This window comes from Mus pahari, chromosome 13 (genome assembly GCF_900095145.1).
Source record: "Mus pahari chromosome 13, PAHARI_EIJ_v1.1, whole genome shotgun sequence".
In the NCBI taxonomy this organism is placed as follows: Eukaryota; Metazoa; Chordata; class Mammalia; order Rodentia; family Muridae; genus Mus; species Mus pahari.
The window spans coordinates 84,616,283-84,638,972 of record NC_034602.1 but is presented as its reverse complement, the minus strand read 5'-3'; the positions used below and the strand labels follow the sequence as shown (position 1 = coordinate 84,638,972).

General features: G+C 34.3%; 1 protein-coding gene across 7 annotated transcripts in view; it reads left to right on the top strand.

The window, feature by feature from the left end:
- Nucleotides 1–20,312, top strand: part of Cnot6l (CCR4-NOT transcription complex subunit 6 like) — an 82,756-nt gene extending 62,444 nt beyond the window's left edge. For all 7 annotated transcript variants that reach the window (XM_021210565.2, XM_029545155.1, XM_021210563.2 and 4 more), the window contains exons 6-12: nucleotides 172–240; nucleotides 3,923–4,080; nucleotides 6,322–6,476; nucleotides 12,276–12,427; nucleotides 15,680–15,907; nucleotides 18,756–18,958; nucleotides 19,713–20,312. In XM_021210565.2, coding sequence (XP_021066224.1) covers nucleotides 172–240; nucleotides 3,923–4,080; nucleotides 6,322–6,476; nucleotides 12,276–12,427; nucleotides 15,680–15,907; nucleotides 18,756–18,958; nucleotides 19,713–19,925 — 1,178 coding nt within the window. In that variant the 3' untranslated portion in view covers nucleotides 19,926–20,312. The remainder of the gene's footprint in view (nucleotides 1–171; nucleotides 241–3,922; nucleotides 4,081–6,321; nucleotides 6,477–12,275; nucleotides 12,428–15,679; nucleotides 15,908–18,755; nucleotides 18,959–19,712) is intronic.
- The last annotated feature ends 2,378 nt before the right edge of the window (nucleotides 20,313–22,690 follow it).

Here is a 22,690-nt window from a genome sequence, read left to right as displayed (position 1 = left end):
CACTGATTCCTGCTTTTTTTTTTTTTTTTTTGAAGTCTATGCTCAATTCCAGGATTGGATTTTTTTAAGCCTACTTGTGGGCTTAAATCATAAATAGGTTGATTTGGTATTAGAAACTAAGTGATACTGATTTCATAGAGGATTATTTTGTTTTTAACTTTTTTCTTTCAGTTCATCCAGAGCAGCTTCCTCCGAGGCCATGGATTACATTAAAAGAACGAGACCAAATTCTGCCATCAGGTAGCTTTTCTCATCTTTTACTTTTAAAGTAAAGCCTTATTTGAGCTTGTGATTACAGGCTTTCATTTTATCTACCATGGGTATAGATGTGCCCAAAAGTGTTGATAGGATAGACTTAAACATCATCAAGAAAGGCCTATTATACAAGTAAACACCTCTTGTCTTTCACATTGCTGCACTGCGCTAGAAAGTTACTCTTTGTGATGCAGGTTCTTAGCGCTCTTAGGTGGTTCTTCTAATGAGCAATAGTAAACTTGCTTCTGAAAGGTTTTAGGTTTCCTAGGTACTTTACCTTCCTTGAGAGAAAGACTGGCAAGATACTTAATGTTTAAGATAGTGTGTAGAAATGTCAGCAGAATTAATTGTAGAAATGGTTCAGAGTATTTCATAACTCTAAGGGCCATAACTTGGTATATCTAAAACAGTAATATATGAAATTTAAGCCATTATGTCTTTTTGCAGATGGGTTACAGTTTTACCTTTTTGTAGTACTTTTAACTGTGTGTTAAGACATTTTAGGTTTGGAAATGCTACTTAAAATAAGTTGTAAAGGGGCTAGAGAGATGGCTCAGTGGTTAAGAGTAGTTTTTGCTCTTGAAGAAGACCTGTGTTCAGTTTCTGGGGCCCGCATGGCAGCACACAGTCATCTGTAACCAAGTTCCAGGAAATCTGGTTCTCTAGGATATAAGGCTGTTTTGTGATACATATATGCAGGAATTCATGCATACACATAAAATAAAATCTTTAACAAATTTGTGAATCATTGTTTAAGTGCCTTTTAAATGACATCCAAAAGTATTTTTATGATACTTAATTTCATTTTAAAATTAATAAACATTCTTAACTTTCATAGGTTTGACCAATTACTGAATACTACTACTTTGATGGTTTTTAAGGGTTAGAAGTTACTATTGACATTTTGAACAATATAGACCTTTCTGTTTCTGAGTTGTTTGTTTGGTTATGGTGTTGTTGTTGTTGTTGTTGTCCTTATTTTGTTTTTATAGACAGGGTCTCTCTATTTAGGTCTGACTGTCCTGGAGCTTGCTGTGTAAACCAGGCTGGTCTCTCAAAGAAATCTACCTTCTTCTGCCCCCCAGATGCTGATACTGAGAGTGTGCCACCACAGCTGGCTTTGGCTTTATTTTTACTTTTATTTTTACTGTTCTAGAACATTAAGAACAAAATATTTCAGTATTGTGTAGAATGTATAACTTCTTCATGCTTCTCTTCATATTTTAATGATGCTGAGAAATATCTCTTCACGATACAGTTTTGTGTCTTTCACAGGTTTATGATTTTATATCATCACTACTATAGGAAAACATTAGCCTGTTAAATAGACATTGTTTCAAAATTACCACAAATAACATTTGTTTTAGCATGATACATATTGAATGATCTAAGTAAAGGAAACACTTCATGTTTTTAGAGTGCCTTGAATTAGATAGATTGATTTTCTGTAGTGTGGTTTATATCCTTTCATACTCCACCATCTTTCTTAGAAATAGAAGTCTCTTCCTTGGTTAGATTTCCATCTTCTGTTAAGTGAAATTAAGCCAGATGCTGAAATAAAAATATTTTGTCTTTTGTATTTGAAATTTAGATTTATGAAAAAAATTCACATAAGACGAAGATAGAAGGGGGGGAACTATTTGGGAAGAGAGCAGAAGTGAACCCTTGGGGGGGGGGATTCAACAGGGGCTGGGGTACTCAGGTGCTGGGTTAATATGAACAAAGTATCTGAGGTACAAAAATGTCAGTGAACTAATTAAAATGAAAACCAGTGTAAAAATGAGTTTTATACATTAAAGATGAACATATATTTTGAATCTTTAATTCCTTCTTGAACACAAATGAGCATAACTTATAAGGCTTCTACTATTACACAACCACATATCTATTAAGAAAAGGAACAGGTACATACAGCTAAATATTAAGTAGTCAGTGATTCCTAAAGTAATGTTTTCTTAGGGTTAACTGTGATGAAGAACCTAGTAAAGATTTTTCTTAGTTTGGTACTAACTGAATAGATTCTGAGTGTCAGTATTGAAAAATGCCCCTTTCTTTTACTGAATAGAGAGATGTGTGCAATAACTCAAGTAGTGAAGAGTGATTGTATTCTGAAATTATTATAATCATTAACTGTAATAATTAGGCCCAGTTAGAAAAAGAATCTTCCAGATAGAAATGGAATTTGGAAATTATATCTGCAGCTTAATTAATTTTCACTTTAAAACTTGTAAAATTTGCATTAATGCAGAATTTAGTCTTTGTTAGAGAAATTTTCACTCCTAGACTTTTATAGAAAAATCTTACATCACAAAGTCTCTATATTAACAAAGCCACAACAATCTACGTAACTTCTTTTCCTCTTCAAATCTGGAGAGGCAGAACATGCTAAACTCAGGGTACTAACTTTCACAGAATCGCGGCTTATTAATGGTTCAGGGTCGTTTCCAAAGTAAATACAAAGGATATAAATAACTCCAACTGAAATGTAGATTTCAGTATACAAAATGGCCATGAATCTAACACTTTTCTGCCTTTTTTTATTATTGAAAGTGAACCCAGCATCAACAAAGTTACTTTAACTTGAGTTGCTTAGAAATTTATGAAATTGATGGTTTTTAACCATGCAGGTTTATTAATACCTAAGTGGTATCTTCTTGAAAATATGTATGCCAAAAACCTAATGCTCTGACTTAGCGTGGAGAAATCCTTTGTATCGGGGTTTCTTTGTTATTTGACGGTTTTTTGTTTTGTTTTGTTTTGTTTTTGTTTTTTGTTGCTGTTGTTTTTGAAAACCACCTACACAGTGACTAAAATGGGTGCCTAAGATGGAGAAATTTTTAGGAAATTTAGGCCTTATTTTTGTTTAACATAATTGCTAATTTGAGTCAATTCAGGATTTTGTTAAACTTTAATTTTTGTTTCACAGATTTGTAAGGGCTAGAAATGGTGGGTTTCCAAGTATTGAGGTGATCATTAAGGCTGTTTACTCTTAGAGCATAATTTAGAGTAGCGAGGGAATCTGGATTAGTAGTTTGCTACATTTGTGGTTGTGATTTTTAATAAGTCAGAATCGTACAGAATAATAACTTTACGTCAAATGAATATTAGATTGGCAGAAAGGATTCTCTTATGGCTAAATTTTGTTCACCCATTTTTGGCTTAGATGAGTAGAAATAATAATAGGTCCCCAGAATGTTAACTATTAATATTTTGATAAAAAGTAAGGAAATTAGAACACTTTAAATTAAACTAAAATTTGCGTTTGTGTTAATTAAACCAAACCCTTTCTCCATAAATCACATGCAAATAATTAATACTCTGATTTTCAGAAGTTGAATTTATTAAATTTTCTTCAAAATTTTCAATATGGATAGTTAAATTTAGACTGTTAGACATAAGTGCATTGTACTTCAATGTCATCATAAGATAGCACTCTAAGTCTTTAACTTGAAATGTGAATGTAAAAGTCATAGAAGATACTACACTTTTGGACAATCCTGCATTCCAAGTTAAACAAAAGAAAATACTTTATCCTTCTCTTGGCATTTTGCCATAGTCATATATAAACTGTTTTTATGTGCTTATGCATGTATATTCTTGATACTGAGTAACAAAAAGTTGCCTAATTTCCTCCTTTTGTCTGTTTTTTTTTTCTCCCCCTTCTTAGCATCATTCACGGTTATGTGTTACAATGTGTTATGTGATAAATATGCTACCAGGCAGCTATATGGCTATTGTCCATCCTGGGCATTAAACTGGGAATACAGGAAAAAGGGAATAATGGAAGAAATTGTTAACTGGGACGCAGATATCATTAGTCTTCAGGTAACACTATAGAAATGAATTGTGTTTAACCTAAAAATGAACTAAAAATAGTAGAAAATCCTACCTCTGGGGAAAAAAGCCCATGTTCAAAGCAAAACTGAAAAAGAATATTTTTTTCTCCTTTAAAAGGTCAATAATTTTAGTAAAAATGAAAGAGATTTCCATAGTGTAACTATATTGCTGACTGAGGACACGTGTATTTATTTTTATTTACTGTTTTCTGAAATTAATCTTGCCTCCTATCTATGTTAACAGTTCCCTGTGAGCATTTTATTAGAATTATTGAAAGAGAAAATTGCAAACTAGTCTTTCAGGAATAAAAGTTTTACTTAAGAGTTGAGTTCAGAAGAAGAAAAATTTCTTAAAGATGTTTCTTAATCATTAAAAAAAAAACCTGCCCAATTAATTCATAAAATTTATTTTACTTGATGAACTATTTCTAAAATTTAGACCTATCTGAATGTTTCTCTTTTTAAAACAGATTTATATTGGTAAATTTTTTATATCTGTTTGACTTCTCAAAAATAATTTTAAAATTCCTTTTCAGTTTGTTTAAATACTTACTAAGGGTTCAAATCTCTCAGGAGGTAGACCACTCACAGAAGACAGGCTCAGTTGTAGAAGTTGCTTACGTAGCCTTGAAGTAGAGAGGAGGACTTTTCACCCTTCTATTTAAAACACCATGTGTTGAATTTAACTGAAGAAGAAATATGTATTCTTTGGAAATTGAAATTTCTTTTCAACATTTAGCAATAATTAGTCCAGAATTTTGAGTAGGTTTTTTTTGTTTTTGTTTTTGTTAGTAATTTTATTGATTTCAAAGCATCTTAAATATGTTCATTTCAAAAAATTTAAATAGACAATTATGTTTAATTAGATATAGCATGATACTTAAATATATGTGTACAGTGTGGTATGGCTTGTTCATATATCCATCAACTCAAATAGTTTCCATTTCTTAAGGATGCTTTAAAATTATTGCAGTATTTTACACATATTTTACACATACTTAGTATTTCCTGGGAAGAAAACTGATGACTTGCTTTTTTTTTTTTTTGGCTACATAGTATACCCTAATCCAGCCATGGCTACATACTGAGACCCCATGTCAAAAAAGAAAAATGAACACAAACCATGTTTTTTTGTTTTTTTTTAATGAAATAGGTTGGTAATTGTTTGCTTTTGTACTTTACATTTTCTGAGACCTAGTAAGCACAGGCAGAGTGGGAGAAGGACGCATATGCAGTTCGGCTGTGGCTCACTGCCGGGCTTTCACTTGAGTATTCATAGCGCCATGTTCAAGCCTTTGTAAGTGAAAGGCAGTTTGAAAGATAAATCTGAATTTAAGGAAACTTTTCTTTTGTAAAAGCCATAGTACATTACAGAGTATGCTGCAAAAGTTGAAAAATTATAAAGTATGACCAAGGTAAACTTAAACTCCTATATATGAAATGCCTGAAATATTTTTTATATACTTTTTTTGTTCTTTTTATTTAGTTAACTTACAAGTTTTTTTAAATGAAAGAAATTCTAATATTGGCATATTTTCTTTATCCACTTAATACATTTTTCATGTTACTCAAACTCTTAAAATCTGCAGATGAATACAATTAAATGAATTACAATGCGTAAATTGTAGAACAGTCACTTGGAGCTTTTTTTTAAAAATCATGCTGTTGAGAGCACCTTTATATGCAAATATCATCACTTCTACATTTTTTGGAAAGGTTTATTTAATATATTCTATGGATCAAATAATAAAATCTCTAACTTAATTATTTAAATTAAGAGACCATTTTATGATCTGAAATTTTAGATGTTTTTATTGTTAAAAGAGTGTCTTTTGCACTCTTCAGGTATCATTTCTTTATACCACAATATAAAAGAATTTAATCACCTTTCTTTTTATAGGAAGGATTCACTATTTCCTATCACTTCACCTGTCATATGTGATTTATTTAATTATATTGGAGTGAACCCGAATTTGGGAGACAGGAAAGCTGAGTGTAATCTTACTCCTGTTGTTAACCAGTACAGTGAACATGAGAAAGTCATGCCACCTTTCTTGTGCCTTCATGGTTAAAATATTGCACATGTCAAACACAACTGCTTGTGATAAGATTGCTGGATACCATGTTATATAAAGTGCTTTGTTGTAATCAATTCTTACTCATTACAGAATATTTTTATGTCTTAACTATTTTCACTGTCATGTAGATAATAATTTTTCCTTCATCTTAGGAAGTGGAAACAGAGCAATACTTTACTCTCTTTCTGCCAGCATTGAAGGATCGTGGATATGATGGATTTTTTTCTCCAAAGTCACGTGCCAAAATCATGTCTGAGCAGGAAAGAAAGCATGTGGATGGTTGTGCAATATTCTTCAAAACAGAAAAGTGAGTCAGGAGAACGCACAACAATGTACACTTAATTACTTTTAACTTTCTTCCTCTTGGAAAAATTTTTTATTGGTTATTTTATTTATTTACACTTCAAATGTTAGCCCCTTTCCTGGTTTTCCTTCCACAGCCCCCGCCCCTGCTTTTATGAGGGTGCTCCCACACCCACCCACTCCTGCCTCACCATCCTAGCATTCCTTAACACTGGGGCATCAAGCCTCCACAGGACCAAGGGCCTCCCCTCAATTGATGAGGCCATCCTCTGCTACATATACAGCTTTAGCCATGGGTCCCTCCATGTGTACTTTTTGGTTGGTGGTTTAGTTCCTGGGAGCTCTAGGGGGTCTGGTTGGTTGATATTGTTCTTCCTGTTGGGTTGCAAACCTCTTTAGCTCCTTCAGTCCTTCGCCTTACTCCTTCATTGAGGTCCCAGTGCTCATGTTGGCTGCAAGCATCCACATCAGTATTGATTAGGCTCTGGCAGAGCCTCATAGGGGATAGCTATACCAGGGTCCTGTCAGCAAGCACTTCTTGGCATCAGCAATAGTGTCTGGGTTTGGTGTCTGCAGATGGTATGGATCCCCAGGTGGGTCAGTCTCTGGATGGCCTTTCCTTCAGTCTCTGTTCCACTCTTTGTCCCTGCATTTTTCTTAAACAGGAGCAATTCTGTGTTAATATTTTTGAGATGGGTGGGTGGCCTCATACCTCAACCGGTGGTCATGCCTAACCTCTGGATATAGGCTCTACAGGCTCTCTCTCTCCCCTTTTTTGGGAATTTCAGCTAATGTCCTCCCTGTTGGGTCCTGGGAGCCTCTTGCTTTCCTGGCATCCGGGACTTTCATTGAAAATAGTCTTTAGTTTGATTCTAAAAGGGTAAAGCTAGAAATTGCAATACTGTTTTTCTTTGGCAGTATACAAGAAATGAAGATATTTATTATATTGTTCTTTATATTGTTCTTGGCAGATTACTCTGAAATTTTGAGATGGATTTGAAGATAACAGTTTTTAATGTATTTCCATAAAGTAAAACATCAGTTATATGTAAAGTATAATTAATAAGAGCAATATGATATGGATTTCCTTCTGTGATTTCATTTTCAACTAATGTTTCATTAATATTAATGTTGCTGTTTAATATTAAATATAACTAATAATTTACTTCCTAAATGCATATTGAATTTTTTTGTGACATGTCTGCTAAGCATAAATAAGTTCTAGTCCCATTAGAACTTTAAATATAGCAGGAAAATGATAGGAACATAGAACAATCAAACAGTAGGGCCTGAATAAGAACGTTCTAGTTATAGGATAAGGAGAGGGCAGAAGCAAAGCATAGGGCTTAGGGAAGCAGGGAGTGAAAAAACAAAATGCACAGAACTGTGAGAAGTTGAATTTCTTTATTAATACTTTGCACTTGATATACTAGACAGTTACCTACATACAGGATAGCTATATATGTATTTATGCCCCCTTTCTAATATTTCCCTATTTAAACCCCATTTTAACAAAATCAGCTAGTTTTTTCCCTTATAGTACGTCTTTCCATCATAGCATACTACTTTATGTGAACAATATCAGTGAATTTAAAAAATATTTGGCCTACTTCTCACTTGTATGTATCTAATTTCTTGTCTTTTTTATGAATTTGTAATAAACATTTTACTTTTAGATAATAGTGTAGAGCTGTATAATATTTAATGGAGAGTATACTCAGTTCACCCCCTTTTTTGCAAGTTTTATCGTATTAGATTAAAAAGCCCTTTCAATTAATTATATGGCTTGTCTTGTTTACATTTTAAAGTGATTCTCAGTGGTAGGTAGACCACCATGTTCTTATATATTTTTTTAATAGATAATGAAATGAAGACACAGGCAGACAGGTTCCATGAAGAAGACTACATGAAGTCTTACTTCATAATTCACACCACCAACTTCTATATACAGTATCTTTTAGGCTTTTTGTTATAGCTCTGATACTATTTTTACTTCTTACAAGGTTACTTCATTTGGAAAATTTGGCTTAAATTTGACATTTATTACGAGTGTTCATAGAAAAACTTCTTTGAAACACTGATAAGTTTAAAAAATGTGTAGTAACAGTGAAATGTTTAAGATCACCCTATTGTCCTGCTTGCTTCCCTCCATTTCTCCATCCCCATCTTCTTGTTCTCCCCACTCTTACTCTCCTGATCTGTCTCTTTATGTGGCCTTGAGCTCACTGTTTAAGTGCTGGGGTTGCAGGTGTGTGCCACAGCATCTGGTTCACGTCCTCCTAATACTTTTTGGATAATGTGGATGACTTTTTGTTTGACCACTCTCTTTAGAGTTTTGAAAGGAGAAATTTAAATTCCTTGGTAATTTACTAGAGGTAGTTAGTATTTTGCAGAACAGTTATAACTGCAATATAGGACACTTTAACCATTATAGTTGTAGATTCATTCTTGGATTATTACAGTACTGTGATTTTTTTTTTTAAATAATTACATAGGAAATAGTTTGTTGCATTCTTTTTCTTTCCCTTCTTAGCTGTTTCTTCCCTAAATAGTATAGTATCATGGATTGCATAACAATGAAGAATTTTGAGTGTGACAGATTTCATTAAACCATTTGCTAACAGTCCAAGGACCCTACTTTTGAAGACTGTTTCTTCTACTTGCTAATCCCTTAGTTGACTGTAGTTCTTCGTCTGGGGGTGAGGCTTCAGGGGCCCCACTTTTACTCTCTTCTTTCTTCATGGAAGAAGTAATAGTACAAAGGCTAGGAAATCATAGCTTTAGTATTAGTCAGCTGTGTAATCGTAAGTTGACTGTACTTTCAGATCAGTTCCTTTACTTGCTTAGTCTTGTAAGAAACAACATTTTATGTTGTTTACAAAAGTAACAAAGTAAAAATGGTAGCTATAGGAGGGTATTTTGATTTCATATTTATTCACTTTCAAAGTCTCTTAAATCAGAATAGACAGTAATTTTTATCAAAACACTTATCCATATCGTGAAAGAATGGAATTTTTTTTTCGAAAAAAATTATGGTACAGTAAAATATTCTAGTGATTTCCTTTTAAAATGGGAGGGGGTCACTGATTGTTGAGCTTAAGACTTCAAGCACTTCAAGCAGGCACTCTTCCACTGAGCCACACTGTAACCTGCCAAGATTTAATGTGGCAGACTCATCAGGACCTTTTAGGTATCATCATAAGCATCATTTGTCCTTAGTTAAAGATACTGCAAAATTATATTTTGATCTAATACCAGAAATGAGTTTTGCTTTGTCTTTTATGTCAGATATGATCTACAGTAGGTAAACATAATACACACACATGCATTTTTTTATATGTAGTATGTATAGAGAACTGCATTAAAGACAGATTTTTGTCTAGACAGGGTAGGAGAGGAAGAGAATATGGAAGAGGAGGGGCAGAGGAGGAGAGGGGGAGGGTAAAGCACAGGTGGGACAACGGCTTGGTGTCATTAGACACCTCACTGTCATCACATAGTTTTAAAATTTATTGTTTCAAAGAAAAGTTTCTATGAACATTGCTAATAAATGATAAATTCAAGGCATTTTTTCTGAATGAGGTAACCTTTAGATTTATTGTGTTAGTTATTCACGCTTGCTGCTCAATGTTGTCTCTCTAGTTTTAAGTGCAATCACATGGCAACATAGCAAATTAATTCTAGAATGCACACTGTTAAAAAGTTGTTGCTTCTTTGTTTGAAAGTTTATTTTGGATCTCCTACACATGAGATTCTTCATAATCTTTCTCAAATATATAAGTTTTTTGTGCTGTTGTTATAGTTTTGGTTTTGTAGTCATATCAGTCTTGATTATGTATGTTCTTTATATACCCACTTGAGCTTCTGCTTAAATTTTTCAAAAAGGTGAACATACAAAAAAAAATACAGAACTAAAAATAAATATGATAAAATGGTATCAGGAATGCTGCTTACAAAGCAGAGAACACTAACCAGAATAGAAACATCAGATGAATCTGAAATACTGAAAACATGGCAAACTTAATACTTTACATATTACCAAAGATTGCTAGCTAAAATTAATAACTGGAAAGTAACTATAAGCCAATGCATGCTAGTAAAAAGAAAAATTCCAGTAGAATAGAGGAATTTTAAAATTTCCTGTATGGCTCTCTGTGCAACAGAAAGTAGAAGCCACATGAAGCATGTTTGGTGTATGGTAGTTGGAGAAGTGACTGTCTTAAGTTAGTGTTGGTAGAATGTAAACAGATTTTTTTTTTTTTTATTTATTTAAAAACTGAGTTTCACTATGTAGCATTGGCTAGCCTGGAACGGGCTGTGTAGACCAGGCTAGCTTTGAACGTAGATATACTTGTTTCTGCCTCTCAAGACCTAGATTAAAGACATGTGCCACTATACCTGTCTTTATTTTTATTTCTGTATATGTGGGTGTCCATGGAGACCAGAGGAGAGTGTCAGGTCCTGTAGAATTAGAGTTACAGTTGGTTGTGTCATTGCCTGTTGTGCATGCTGGAAGCCAAAGTCTGTCCATTTGAAATTGCAGCAAGTGCTCTTTACTTATAATCTTCTGAACTGTTACTGTTTATCTCCAATACCATTTCATACTCTGCCGTATTCTCATATTCTCATATATTTTCTCTCTCTCTCTCTCTCTCTCTCTCTCTCTCTCTCTCTCTCTCTCTCTCTCTCTTTGTTGTCTCTCTCTCTCTCTCTCTTTGTTGTTGTTTAAGAAAGCTATTTGCTGTTTTGGGATTTGCCCCCACTTTTACCTGAAATGCTCTTAACTTCATTCTTTACAATGATAGCTTTTTCAGCTTAAGGACCACCTCTTTACCAGAACAGAGTGAAAACTGCTTTCTTTCAGAACTCTGGGTTTGAAATAGGCCATGTGACCAGACAAATTACACTTTGTGTATTCTGAGCACATCTGAGACATTCAGAATTGGAATAAGAAGCTGATAGGAAGAATATTATTTTATCTAGCATGGTATATTACAGCATTGTGAGCTTTATAGTTAATATTTTTGAAGGGATGTATGTGGCTTAATTTTCAGCTCTAGAAATGATATAAAATGGTAGGTAGATTGTTATAAAAGCAAAACATGACTTGGAAAATCTAGCAAAAATTAGTATGTTAAGCCATGTCTGTTAGAGCATGTTCTAATCTCATTTCTAAGGTCCAAAGGCAGGAAGAGAGAGTTAGCTGCAAGTTCAAGGTCAGGGGCTCTCGCTTACCCCAAAGAACTATTTCGGTTCTCTAGATATTTTCAGAAGTTAATAAAATTGGGTAAATGATGTTATCTTGATATGGTATTTAAAAATTGGCAAGTAGACTTTATTCTTTCTCTTTTAAGCTGCTCACTTAAGATTGTATGTACCTTTAAATGTCAGGAAAATCTGAACAGTAGCTTAATTAAGTACATGAATTTTGTAGGCACAAGAAGCAGTCTAGATAGAACTGGCTCAGCTGCTTCCTCATTCTTAGAAGACTGGCTTATACCTTCTGCTTACTTCACATTGGGTATTAGTCCTTTAGATACTAAATTTCCCCTACTAGGTAGCTAGAAGGGGAAAAGACATAAAAGGATGAAGAAGATATATATTTTACCTTTGTTAGATAGATGGGCCTTCATAAATTTCTTATAGAAACCACATTTCTTATTTCTCACTGGCCAGAATTATATAATGTGACCATCTGTAGCTATAGATTATCAATAGTGTTTATACTCATACCCCCTCTACTTTTAATGTGTTAGCATGACAGTATAACTACCCAAGTTATCTGAATATATGTGCCTTTTAGATTTACATTGGTGCAGAAGCATACAGTGGAATTCAACCAGGTAGCAATGGCAAATTCAGATGGATCCGAAGCAATGCTAAACAGAGTAATGACGAAAGATAACATTGGCGTTGCTGTGGTGTTAGAGGTTCACAAGGAGCTCTTTGGAACAGGTGAGTGCCATCTAAATAGATTTCCTAAGAGAAGAGAGTCTTATTATTATCACAAGATTATTTTCTTATCTCGAGAACTATTAAAGGAGATGGGAAAAGAAAATAGCACTATATAAAGTATTATACATTTCTTGTGAATTTTTTATTTATTTGTCAGCATTTCTGCCCTTTTAACACACCATTCATTGAGAAAATTCTTTGAAATAGCGTATGGTTTGGTTAGGCTGAATTAGAAATTATACTTAGTCCTCTCTTGTAGTTTTAGCTTCATGAGCATGGACCCTTTGTTTTTTAAGGTTAAATAGTTGGCATGCTTTCTTTAATTTCTTTGTACATCTCAAGTCTTTGTCAGGGTGAGAACAATATCTTTTATCTATGTGATACTTTTCAGGGTTTTTAGATTATTTATAGCTTCTGCGAGAGTCAGAAATTCATTGTATACTTGGCATTATCAAGATCTTTCATTGGCCTCTCTTCTGCCTGCCTTGGAACACTATTATGTTTTAATGTCTCAAGCAGAGCAAGCTGAAAAGCCCACATTGGTACACTTTTCTTCCTGTGCTACTTTATCTGGAGTACTAGTTTAAATTATTCAGATCACACATAGTGTCAGATTTCCTTTTTCTTACAGTTATTTAGTTTATCACTAAACTGTCCATCATTAACGTGAGATTTTGTGTTTTTTTTCTGTTTTAGCCTTTTCAATTTTTTTTTTTTTTGTCCTTCCCATTATATTGTTCTGGTGGGTTTTGTTCCATTTATTACAATCACCCTTTTTTGGAGTTTCACCCCTTTTTAATTTGCAGAAGAGTAATTCTAAATTATGTAATACATACTTCTACTTCCTAAAACTTGTCCCTTTCCTTTTAAAAGGAAATTTGAATGGGTAAGAGCAAATGGTTCTTTGGGACACATTTTTGATATTTAACATAGTGAACATGGCATCTATAGACAGAAGTGTCACTTAAACCTCTAGGAAACAGAGACAACATATGAAAAGTTGTAAAGTATTCCTTCAGTTTCATATAGCACATGACTTGGGTAATTTATTTTCTCAACATTGAAAAAAGTTACAATGTGATAAGATAAGAAGGAAACATAATTTTACCTAAATATTAGATTTAGAAATTGGGCCTTTTTCTTTAGAGTTTGTATGTGTTTCAGTGGAAAAATCTGAACTATTTTTATGTACATTTCAATAGAAATTTTAATTTTGGGGCTGGTGAGATGGCTCAGTGGGTAAGAGCACCCGACTGCTCTTCTGAAGATCCTGAATTCAAATCCCAGCAACCACATGGTGGCTCATAACCATCCTTAACAAGATCTGACGCCCTCTTCTGGAGTGTCTGAAGACAGCTACAGTGTACTTACATATAATAAATAAATAAATCTTTAAAAAAAAAAAAAATCCTAGGTTCACTTTTAAAAAAAAAAAAAGAAATTTTAATTTTGAGTGTTCACTTGATACTTCAACAGCCCAAAAGTGCATAAACTTTAAAAAAGGAGAAATTCTTGATCACATTCTAAGTGCTAAGTGGCATTGGATTTTCTGCCTTGAACTTAGTTTCTTGCTACTGCACAATACTTATCCATCTTGCATTTCACAAGCTTAATAGTAAAAGTCTGTAGCAAAAATGAGTAACAGTGTTTGAACCTACGGAAAATGAAGTAAGGAAATAAATTTGGTGTCCAAATAAAGTTAATCTTACAGTGAAAATTATGAAGCTAGATAGGTTCTCCCCTCCCTACCCCTACCCTCCAGTCATCTTTCTGCCAATGCTTATTAAATTTACTTCTCACACTTTATTTTGGATTAATTACCATGTCCACCATTTGGAAAATATTGTGTTAATGTTTATTTTAACCGATTTTTAGTGGAAAAAGACTTTAAAATTATCTAGCTGGTTATCCTTTTTCAAATTAACCTAAGTATCAAAAACCCTAAGTGGCAAACTAGCCTGAGTCCACACAAAGTAATTAATAATAAAATCAACTCTAAAATGAAAGTATCCAGAGTTTTGAAGCACACAGTTTTCTAATTTTTGTTTTAAGATTAATGCTAACATGCACACACATGTACACACACACACACACACACACACACACACACACACACACACACACACATATCCATGTGCGCCTGCTACCCATGGCCGTCTGAAAGTGTGTTGGATCTCTTGAAAGTAGAGTTACCAGGTAGTGGTGAGCAGTCTGATATGAGTGCTGGAACCAAACTCGTGTCCTCTGCAAGAGCAGCAAGTGCTCCTAACCACTGAGTCATTATCCAGTCCCACAATTTTCATTTTAAAATTTATTTTATTTGGGAATTTACTTGGGTAGCAAATTTGTTTCCTTATTTAATTTTCTGTTAGTGATTTTTGCTATTGACCTTTACTACTAAGCTTGTTAAATGCAAGATGAATAATTATTTGTTGTGCAGTAGCAAGAAATTAAGTATTAGTTAATTCACCTGGAAACATCTCATTATGCTATTCAAATAAGAGTCACTTAAAAGTGCTTGTTTTGTGTTGGAGAGATGCCTCAGCAGTTTAGAGCATGCATTGTTTCTCCAGAATTTGGAATGCTGGAATTTGATTCTTAGCACCTACTTTCAGTGGCTCCCAACTACCTTTCATTTAACTTCAGTTCCATGAGATCAGATGCCCTCTTCTTGGCTTCTGCAGGCACTACACTCATATGCACAAACCCCATACTCTTAGACACGTATACACAGCACTTAAAAATAAAAATAAATAAACAAACAAATAAACAAAAACAAAAAATGTGCTTGGTTAAACTAACAACACAGCAAATTAAAAGTACTATAACCCAGATATTGATTATCTCGTGTAATAATTTCTACCTTAACCATGTACAGGAGGAATCGGCAACACTGTAATGGTCTAGATACTAAATATTTTTGGCTCTGTGGACACATAGAGTCTCTTTGAAAATGTAAGACTGAACTTAGCTTACCAGGGCTATAAATAGAAATATATATAGTAGACTAAGTTTATTTAATAGGCTACCATTTATTAACATGATTGAGATGAATAACTTAACTAATGTATCATGGTTTCCAGAATTACCTTTTAGCTTCTCAGATAAGTTTGAGATGAAAATCAGCATAAATATATCGAAAAGATTAATGAAGTAGCTATGGATCTTTTTCAGAAAAGTTTTAAAGTACCTTTTAAAAAAAAGAAACATGAATATAACATTCTGCATCTTTTTTATGCTGTTTAAATTTAGGTATGAAGCCTATTCATGCTGCAGACAAACAGCTGCTTATAGTGGCAAATGCCCACATGCATTGGGACCCAGAGTATTCTGATGTGAAACTTATTCAGACCATGATGTTTGTCTCAGAGGTTAAAAACATTCTGGAGAAAGCCTCAAGTAGGCCTGGCAGCCCAACTGCAGATCCCAATTCCATCCCGCTGGTGCTATGTGCAGATCTTAACTCATTGCCAGATTCAGGTATTTACCACATCTTTTTCCTTGCTTTCAGTTTCATATTTAGTCTTGACTGGAAAACCACCCAGCTCCTACAGGGCTCTTCTAAATTAAGGAACATACCAGTTGGAGTTCAAGAGATGAGACAGTAACTAATTGAAAAAAAAAAAAAAATAAGGAAACTACTTCTAAAGGAGGGTTCAGGCTTAATTAAGTGAAACAGAGCAATGAATCCTTTTGTACTTTAACCAATCCCGCTCTTACTCTTAACTGGAAAAAATGGTGTGAGATGGCCTCAGACCTTGGAAGTGTTGTATTTATAGGCGAGGGTCAATAATTGACATCATGGCTTGGAATTGAATGGTACAATCAGTGCCTGCCAAATTATAAGAAGGGAGCTGGGGGAAGAGAGTGCCCTCTCTCACTCTGCTCTCACCTTTCCATCTTCTGCCAGGGCTGCCCATTAACCAAGTTTAGCTAGAAGCTATGGGGGTAGGGGAATGTTTGCACCAATTCGAGATCAACCTCCCGAGGCACAGAGTTAAGCAAAGATGGATACTCTTTTCAGAATATTCATCACAGATAGCTGTCTCACTTAATATTGGCAGGTTCTCTGTGATCTTTCTATACTTACTACGAGTTATAGAAGAATGATCACAGATCTAGCAAAGTGGTACATCACACCACTGGACTACTTTATGTCTGGATATCATCTTTGTAAAACTTAGTTCTCCATTTTAGATCCTGAATTTCAAATGCAAAACAAGTGTGTAAGTCTGTACTATTAGTAAAACATATTCCAAATATTATATAATATTAATAAGCTGTTTAATCTTTACCAGGAATCAAATCCAAGCTTATTGCATGTTAGGCAAGCATTCCTAGCCATCAATAGTACAAATAAAAAATAAATACCCATATTTGGAAATTGTAAATAGTCACTGAATTTAGAAAATATCTTGTTCATAATCAGTAAATGATGAGATTTTTGCAAATACTTGGTTTTGATCTCTAGGCCAGTTTGCCCCTCCCAACCTCCCATGTGTACGTGCACAGATACATTGTGGTATGTGCCTGTGTGTATGCTCACCCACTCAACAGAAGTCAGCCTGTGTGTTCCTCGGGTGTCATTCCTTGTTTGTTAGACTGGGTCCCTGCTGGTCTAGGGATCACCAAGTAGGCTACACCTACCTAGTTGGCCAGTGAGCCCCAGGGATTGTCTGCTGTACACCCCCAGTGCTGGTATTACAAGAGCTTTCCACCATAATTGGCTCTTTTTTACCTCTGGTTCTGAGGCTTGGACATCATGCTCATGCTTGCATGATAGTAACTTTACTGACCGAGTTGTCTCTTCATCCCACGTCCCTCTTTCTTAGTTCTTTACAAAAAATGATTATTTACGTTTCTCTAAAAGTACAGGTTTCTCTTGTATTATTTCACATGATTTCCTGAAACCATTTATGATAGCTTTTAATATCACTGTAACCATAGTACAGCGCACTGGCTCAAATCGGACTGTCAGGGTAGGACCCTGATTATTTCTTAGCTATACATGTTACTCATTATGGATAAGGGGATAAATGTATTATTGGCCTCATTAAATTGTTTGTATGCCTAGCATATCATAAATGCTAGATAAATTGTGGTTCCTTTTGAGTTATTCATGACACTGATATTCATTTTCCTTTATATTCGTTTGTCATCCTTTATCATTAATAGATGAATTTAACATTATTGCTAAGTAATTATAAAAGGGGTGAGAGAGAGTTTTGCTTGCTAATTTGGTGGAAACTTGAAGTTGATACCACTTTCAACTTTTTATACACATGTAATATTTTTGATCTCTGGCATAAAATAGGTGTCATAGGTGTCAGACTAAGACTTAGTTAACTCAAAATAAATGAGGGGTTGGAGATACGGCTCAATGGTTAAGATCACTGGCTGTTTTCCTAGAGGGATTGGGTTTGATTCCTAGTACCCACATGGTGACTCAAAACCATCAGTAATCAGTAATTCTAATTCCAGGGAACCTGATAACCCTCTTCTAGCCTGTGGAGACAGACTTGCAACTAAAACACTCATATACATAAAATAGTAAAATAATAATTTAAAAATAATGATTTTTCTAAGTTAACTTTGGACATTGCATTGTTGAGGATGAAAAACCTGTTTTTATTGCAAATAATTTATTATTATAAGTGTTCTTTGCATATTTTCTATGTTGTTGATTGACTATTTTGAGTACTGCTAAAGACATAGTAGTTTAGAGTAATATTACCAAAGCACTTAATGTCAAGACCTTTCTGGTGAATGCACTCCAGATTCTAGAAGTCATCTGAACCCAAAGAACTACTAAGGTTGACAGTGTTCCTAGTGATTCGGATACTTTCTTCTGAAGTAGACAGATGCCTTTTAGTGAGGATAAGTTATATGAAATTGCTAGTGTTTAAGAATTTAAACACCAGCAACAAGAACCCATTATTTTATTTGTTTGGTTTTTCGAGACAGGGTTTCTCTGAAGAGCTCTGGCTGGCCTTGAACTCAGAAATCCGCCTGCCTTTGCCTCCCGAGTGCTGGGATTAAAGGCATGGGCCACCACACCTGGCTTTGTTTTGTTTTTGTGAGACGGGTTCTCATTACAGAGCCCTGGTTTGTCTAGAGTTTCCTGTGTAGACCAAGCTGTCCTGGACCTCAGAGAAAACAGCCTGCCTTTCTGCTTCCTGGGTGCTAGGATTAAAAACATGTACCACCAAGCCCAGCTAAGAGTTTTATAGGATTTAAGCAAACTTTAACCTTCGTGTGTCTATAGAATAACATTTAGTAATACAGCTTTGCTCTAAACATTAAAGGGTAGTGTTCTTTATTCTGCTAGGTGTTGTGGAATATTTAAGCAATGGTGGAGTAGCTGACAACCATAAAGACTTCAAGGAACTAAGGTACAATGAGTGTCTTATGAACTTCAGCTGTAGTGGAAAGAATGGAAGCTCAGAAGGGAGAATCACACATGGCTTCCAACTTAAGAGCGCCTATGAAAATAACTTGATGCCTTATACCAATTACACCTTTGATTTCAAAGTAAGTAGCAGTCCGTGGAGTAGCATCTGAACTATTTCAAATAAAAGCATGCACATAAAAAAGTAAACTCTTATGAGGAAGAGTTTTCAGGGCTGCCAGTGGTGGTGGCACATGCCTGTAGGATTGGCTAAAGAGTCTGCAGGGCTCTGGCCTCTGCCAGACCAGGCATGCAAATGTTTCACAGACATACAGGTAGGCAAAATACTCATAGAAATAAAAGAAGAATTAGCATCGAATCAAAAACAAGCAAGCAAACAAACACAAACTAGTTTAATGTCTGGCTTAAATATACAACTAAACATGGAATTTTGTTGGGTTTCATGATCATAATTGATGTCATTTAAATTCTTTTTTTAAACTTTTATTTGTTGACATTTCAGATAATAGTGATAATAGCTCATAGTTCTAAAATTTTTTTACTATGTATCAGACACTGTTGACATTCGATCTGTCTTTACCTGTTTATCACTACCTATGCTTAGCAAGAATTTTTGTTTTATAATTTATGTATGAATGTAAAACTTTATGATGCAGTAAGATTCTGTGTTTCTCTATTGAGCCACGTTTATTCATATAATAACCCATCAAAGATTAGAGCATTATTGAATCTACAGTCAGAGTAACAGGTATCAGGAATACAGGTTTTCTTAGTTATTTAGTTTTTTCCAAAGAAAGAATTGTTCTTTTCATGGAGTTTTTCTCTTTTTAAACATATTTTTCTTTCCCCTTTTTGTTCTCCCTAATCTCTTTCCAGGGTGTGATTGACTACATTTTCTATTCCAAGACTCATATGAACGTGCTTGGTGTCCTGGGGCCTTTAGATCCTCAATGGCTGGTTGAGAACAACATCACTGGGTGTCCACACCCTCACATCCCTTCAGACCACTTCTCACTGTTAACACAACTTGAACTCCACCCTCCACTCCTGCCTCTTGTCAATGGTGTTCACTTGCCTAATCGGAGGTAGTGGAGTACAGCCCCCCAGAGACGGGGATCTGTCGCTATGGACCTGTACAGTTGTAAATCAAAGTATGTAGGAGTGAAGTATGGCCATCTTTAACGCTGCTTCTTCAGGTTCCTTTCACTATGTGTTTGCTATAAGACTTTGTATATTTTTGTGCATACTGATATCATTTGGCACTAGGGCTGGAACCAAAGTATTACTGTCTGTCTCTATCTATCCAAAAGCTTAATACACTTTAAAATTGGATTTATTTTCCTATTATATTAGGAACCAACATTCACAATTGATAAATCATTAATTTGATACCCCATACCAGTGTTGTTCTCTAAAAACAAATACATTCTTTAGAATGTTTTCAAATAAGCCAATCATTTTTGTAAAAGGTGATTTTTAAAAAACAAACAAACTCCAAATACAAGATTTTCAATTGAATGATGGTATGCCTTATAGGAAAAACTTTTGAGTTTCTGTTTTCTTTCATAACAAGCTGATTTTTGGCTCTCAAGTCAATTGCACATTAACAAAGCACTTAAATTTGCTTGATTTGTACATTAAATATGATGTAGCCGCTAGCTATAACAAGACAATTTGAGAAATGAAAGATAATTGCATAACATGCTTTAAAATCAAGCATAGTATGTGACAGTTTGTTGGCCAAATGCTGGTTGTTTTGTTTGAGGAATCTTTTCTTCTCTTTTCTCTTCTCCCTTCCCTCTTCTCTCCTTTCCTTTTCCTTTTCCTTTTCCTTTTCCTTTTCCTTTTCCTTTTCCTTTTCCTTTTCCTTTTCCTTTTCCTTTCCTTTTCCTTTTCCTTTTTTCTTTTTTTCCCTTTTTTTCTTTTTTCTCTTCTTGTCTGCCTATTAGTCCTAATCTTTTTAGAAGTATTAACTTAAGCCTGTCTCTCAAGTTCATTTATAAGGAAATAACAGATAATACTGCCATACATCTTGAAAGTAAAATTTGGTATTTTTAGGATGCCCACAAAATTAGTGTCTGGTATTTTTCATTTTCGTGCCCAACCTTTTATTTTCTGTCCGGTTGTACTGGAAAAAATTTGATCTATATCTTTACCACTACAGTTTAACATTTAAGGAAAATTGCTGAATGAAAAGCCCCTGGTGAGTTTCAGAAGGGGAAAGCCAGATAATATTATACACGTTTTCCAAAGTAAGTAAAATGGCTGTTTGTTTGTTGTTTTGGGTTTTTTGTTTTGTTTTAAGGTATCAGTAGAGGTGATTTTGAGGAAAGGACAGATTTGGGGACGTAATTGAAAACCTTGGATCATTTTTTTTTTTTTTTTCTGACTCTAGCTGCCAAATGGCCATCATATGCTTTTCATCTTCGTTGCCATACTGTCTATATTTGAATTAAGCTACTGTTTTATTCCCAAAGTTTGATGCCTCTAGATGTATTGGAAACCCCCCACCATTTGTTGTCAGCCAGGAAGCGCCACTTGAAAATCTTACTCTTACTTAAGAGGCAGAGAGCATAAACACCATTTTGTGGGGAGAAAATTCGTTGGCAAAATTAGAAAATGTTAATTATGGCACAGTAACATTGGAAAAGGTTGTGTCTGTGTTTTTAAGTTTTTCTTTATTCTGCTTTTTTGCTGCTATAAGAGTTTTCTGAAATTTATATTTTAAACTTTTCATGCACTTTACTGTTTCTAGTATCAAAATGTGATATTTTTAATAAACAAGAAATTTTCCATTATGTGATGAAATTTTAAAAGAAAATAACCTATATTTGTGTCTCACTAATATATAAAGTACAAGTCAAATTTAAATTATTTAATTAGTTTTAAATATATACAAATTGTCTCCTCTTCCAAACCTGACCTCTTAGGCTGTTTTATTAGTCTTAAATGATACATTTCCTGTGGTCATTTTATACTAATTTCTTCCATAGTTTACTGATCAGGCTATATAAAAGAATATTTCCCGAAGGGTAATTTTAGTGGGATGAGGGTGGTGGGATGATGTAATATCACACAGGATTGCATCCAGAAGAGCTCTGTAAAGCCTAAACTCCCTTTAAAAAGTGCCTAGTGACAGAGGCGTTGTCATTTATTGTAATTGGAATGTCATTGTAGTTCAGCAAAGTTTGATGTAAATAAAATATTCTTTTAAAAATGTTAAAGTACCTGAATAAACAAAAGAAACCCTTGATGACAGATTTTCCTCAGTGTTCAGGTATCCCTTCTTATATACCTCAAGCATCCAACATCTAGCCATGAAGATTGATTACCTGAAGCATAGTACTGGAAAGTAGAATAGCATGAAAAACTTAACTGTGTGGACATTACCTTTTTCTGTAATCAGCTACTGTCTGTTTAGTTTTCTTTCTTTTGTTTCGGGTGGGTTTTCTGCTCTGGAGGTATATGCACTAACAGAACATTCTTCTTTTTTCATAGACGCATGTTAGTTAGCAATGTGAGCAATATTTCCTACCATACTTCACTCCCAATATTTTTGAGATGTTTGTATAAAATGAAATTTAAAGTTCACTTATGATTGTATATGAACCACAGAGGAGCCCATTTATTAATACAAATCTTTTTTAATAGTTAAATGTAGAGGGGAAAATAAAAAAAAATGGGAAACATTGTAAACAGCTTAAGTTTATTTTGTGTATGATCGAGGCACTCTGTTGCAAGAAGGTGTGTAATTGGGTCTCTCTGCTTCCAAATGCACTCTTTCAAACCATTCATTATCCTGTGTATTTTAATGTGGTTTTCGTAAATGTTGGTAGTAGCTCTGTTGAAGTAGG